Source organism: Arachis duranensis, chromosome 10 (genome assembly GCF_000817695.3).
Source record: "Arachis duranensis cultivar V14167 chromosome 10, aradu.V14167.gnm2.J7QH, whole genome shotgun sequence".
NCBI lineage: Eukaryota > Viridiplantae > Streptophyta > Magnoliopsida > Fabales > Fabaceae > Arachis > Arachis duranensis.
The window spans coordinates 23715972-23720346 of record NC_029781.3 but is presented as its reverse complement, the minus strand read 5'-3'; the positions used below and the strand labels follow the sequence as shown (position 1 = coordinate 23720346).

Sequence of the window (4375 nt, the reverse complement as noted above, 5' to 3'; positions counted from 1 at the left end):
CTCCATGACTCTACATATGGCACATGACCTAATAGGAATTTTTTTAACAAACAAAAGTTTTTGATAGTAAAACAATAAAAAAACAACGAACAAAATGTTCGAACATCTAAATTTAAAAAATTATGTATATCTAAAATATTTGTCCAGCTTTGGTCATCGGTTAAGGGTAGTTGCTTCCCATTTCATGCAGAATCTTTGAAAGACAAAAGAGTGAATGTGACTTTAAATGAAAACAATGTAAAATATCAGGATTTTCATATTACAGGGGGACCAAGTCATGCATATCTATCACAATCAGCAATGTTTCTAGACAAAAATGAATTACGTGAGATTTTGAAATGATTCAAATTAGCAGCCAGCTTTTGGAACGTTTGGAGGAGTATAATTAAAGAGAAGAAAAAAAAACAAAATATTAATACAAATATCAAATGAAATATTATATTAGTAAAAGTTTTCTCTCATTTATTTATTATCTCAAAAATTATATTCATAGAGACACAAGAATGCATTTAAAACTAAAAATAATAATACAAAATTAATCATGTTATTTATACAAAAATAAATTAATAATTTATATATAATACATATTGAAATAAAAATAAATATAGAAATAAATTAAATAATATATGTTTATATATAAATACATGATAATTAATTTAATAACTGATTTTTTATGTGCTAATAAATTATAATTCAAATAGTATAGTCTCTTTATATTCAGCTAAGAAGTTGTAGGTTTAAATTTTTCTATTTTTGATAAAAAAAAACTAATTTTTATGTGTATATAATAATTTTAATAAAAAATAGTGGATATAAATTATATACATTTTTTTTTGTATTCATAAGAAACCTAATTATTAATTACTAAGCATTGTATAGTGATTAAAAATTTAAAATTGGTCAATTAATGGGAAAGGGGATTTATGTAGACAAAGTTGACATGGAGTCTAACATCGTCATGTGGCCATATATAATTTACATATATTGCCTCATTCCCAAATTTCAAACCAACTCAACTTGGCTGTATTGAAAAGTCAACAAAACTGATGTGTTGCCAAAGCTGAATATCAATGCCCAATCTGAATTTCATGTTCAATAATAAATTAGTAATATTCATTTTTCAAGGAAATAAATTAAAATAAAAAATCTATAATATGAAAAATTTGACCTTCCAGAAGGGAAGGAAGTTCACCCTATACTATGTACTAATGCCAAAAGATTTAATTGAAGTAATTAATTGGAGGCACTCCAAAAATGAAATTTCCTCTTATCTTCAAGGGTACTTTCAATGTGGGGACCTTACTACCCAACTAAAATTCCCTTATTATTTTCCACACCAGGGATTAATCCATGTCAGCAAAACACTTACCACAACCCCCCAAAAAATGGATACTAGAAATTACACTAAAGTAGTAAACTTTCAATATTAGAAGACACCTCATTTTCAATTTTTTTTTGCCAAAATATGCAATTGACATAATTATTTTTACATAATAAAACAGATTAAATTGTGCATCAAAAATACAAAGAGAAGAATCAGAGACTTAATGGTGAAGATTACATGAACATAAAGAAAACTAATGATGCATGTTAGTATGTAATTGCAATGAATTAACATTATGATGATGATATGGGGGGGAGAGACTTACAGCCTCAATGTCAATTTTGTAGAGCAAAAGCTTCCTCCTTTCTCTGCAACTTGTTCGGTAAGCCACGACAACATGGCCCACAGCCAACGCAGAGGAACACACGAACAGCGCGATTTCAGAGGCTCTAACATACCCACTACTCTCATCAACCATGCTTAACATGTAAACCGCTTTCAGCGACACAAACATCAGAGACACCACGCAGCACATCGTTGTTATCCCCAAATACGGTCCCCTTGATAGCCTTGGCCCATCACACAAACTATAAACACCTAAACATACACCAACAAAAACATACATAAACCAAATACATTCAATTTTCAATTTCAGTCACTTCTTGTACATATATATATATGAGTTGTCGCATTGTTGAGCTTTGCTTTTAAGATTTTTATTCAATTATCCAAAAATAAAATAAAATAGGATTGCGGTAAGCAAAATCTAAAGCACCCATTTTGAGTTTAGTCCAACAGGGTCTTCAAAAATCATACTTGTACTTGTTTTTGCAATTGGAATTCTTTTGGGGGGTAACAATTGAAATTCAAGCTAAGCGTTTTATTCAATTCAATTCTTTTTGAATATGCAAAAACTAAGGCACCCCTTTTGATTTCAGTCCAAAAGGGTCGTCGAAAACCGTATCAAAATCGTAGCTTGCTGTAGTAATAATAATAATAATAATAATAATTGTACTTACAGAAGATGATGAAGGACCTTATGATGGAGACGAGGGGTATGTCAAGAAGTGAGTATCTGAAATCGTAGTTGCGGAAATGGGAAGAGAGTGTTTCCATGGAGAGGGAAGAAGAAGAAGAAGAAGAAGAAGAGGAGAGAGTTGAAAGCAGAGCAGAAGGAACAAGTGCATCGGCTATGACAAGTAGAACCGGGGCAGAGAAGAGAAGAAGAGACATAACCATGGTGATCAAGAAGAACACCGTCTTGACTCCCCTCAATACCCTCTTTGATTTCTCTTCCTTTGAGAAAAAACCCATCTTTGATTTGGTTTCCAATAATCCTGGCTCTCAACCTTATTAATTTGAATTGGCTTTGAGAAAGACAAAGAAAATAGAAGAAAGTATGTGTTGTGTTGTTGTGTGGTATCTACAACGTGTGAATATTCACTAGGAAAACGAGGTGGAACTAGAGAAGGTTTAAGAGGGAATAAAGAGAGAGAAGAATAAAAAGAAGATGTAGATGGAGGAAGGAAGGTGCAGGCCTGGCCAAGGTGCAGCAAAATTGACCCAACTTGTGTACTCTCTTCAACAAAGTTATGACAAATGCTTCGGACTTTACACGCACATCTTCCTATTCGCTCATATTATAGACCACTCCCAAACTCTCTCTCTAACCCAACGGCAATACCTAAGCTCAAACTACAACTAACTATATTTGTTTTATTATTATTATTATTTTATATCATGCTTAATGTATTGCGCCAAAAACCTTTTGTATCATTCGATATAGTGTAAAATTCACATGGGATAATTTTGTCAGACTACCCTTTAACTAATAGAGGAACTTTTGTCTGCAAAATGCAAAAGAATCTGGGAATATTTGGTTAAGTCTTTAGAAATTATATATAAAAAATGGAAGAAAATTTTTATTATTGTACTTTTAAAATAAATTAATTCATTTAAAACATTATATATAAAAATCATATCAAGAAAAAAAAATTTAAAAGCTAACAATTTTAATTTATTTGATCATTATTTTTGTCAACATCCTAATATTTTTAAGATTTAATTATTTTGTGGGTCCCTATAATTTTATCGAATTTTTAATTTAGTTTTTATATTTTTTTAATTAGATCTATATATTATATCAAATTTTATAACTAAATCTATGACAAAAACATTAAAATTAATAAAATATTCTATTAAATTATACAAAATATTCAATGAAGTGTTTAATATATTTATTTCGTTTAATAAAATATTTTATTAATTTTAATATTTTTAATTAAACATATTTTTAATTTAACAATTCAGTACCCTACTTTTAGTCAATATTTTTAAATATTACTCACTAATCGTTGGCTAAAAATAATAAAGTGTACTCGTTCTGTAACATTACTTTTATCTCAAAATTCGATATCTAAATTCTTTTAAAAATTATATTTTTAATTATTTTTATTATATTTTTAACTTTTTATAAATATTCGCATTTTTCTAAATTATTTTTATCAATAGTATAATTTTCAGAAACTATTTTACTAATTTAACCGTGAACTTTTATAGCCTCAGAAGATTAATCATTGTCATTGACAATGTAAGTCTTGATTGCGATAAAACTAAATTACATAAGATTATTGTGAAAAATATTTCTCTTTTATTATTGATGCCACTATCAAACTGATTAGATCTTTGCCGCGTGTCTCCGTTTAGCTCCCACAAAAATATATATTGGTTAATTTATTTTTAATATATTTAATTCATTTGCTAGCTAATTTAAATTTTGGTGGTGAATATTTTTTATTATGTTTCTTTCAATCAAGTCAGAGAGTAGGTGTTTACAATATTTCTGCTAATTAAGCGGGTATGGCGCAATCGAAAGATTGTTACCATGTGATCACATGCTGTATTTTTTGTCTTTACGGGTCATATACTTTTGTATTTATTTATTTATTTTCTCTCCAATGTGTGTACAATGATTTTCTGTTTTGTTCGGTAGATGACTGTAGAAAAATATTAAATATACAGGAATGAGATTGTAAGATGGGGATGATATGA

The 4375-nt window shown here is 28.8% G+C and overlaps 1 protein-coding gene across 1 annotated transcript in view; it reads right to left on the bottom strand.

The window, feature by feature from the left end:
• LOC107469483 (uncharacterized) overlaps positions 1-2975 on the bottom strand; it is a 3809-nt gene extending 834 nt beyond the window's left edge. Inside the window, exons 1-2 of the mRNA XM_016088854.3 lie at positions 2344-2975; positions 1650-1921 (exon numbers count right to left, since the gene is read on the bottom strand). Coding sequence (XP_015944340.1) covers positions 1650-1921; positions 2344-2638 — 567 coding nt within the window. The 5' untranslated portion in view covers positions 2639-2975. The remainder of the gene's footprint in view (positions 1-1649; positions 1922-2343) is intronic.
• Positions 2976-4375: the final 1400 nt, after the last annotated feature.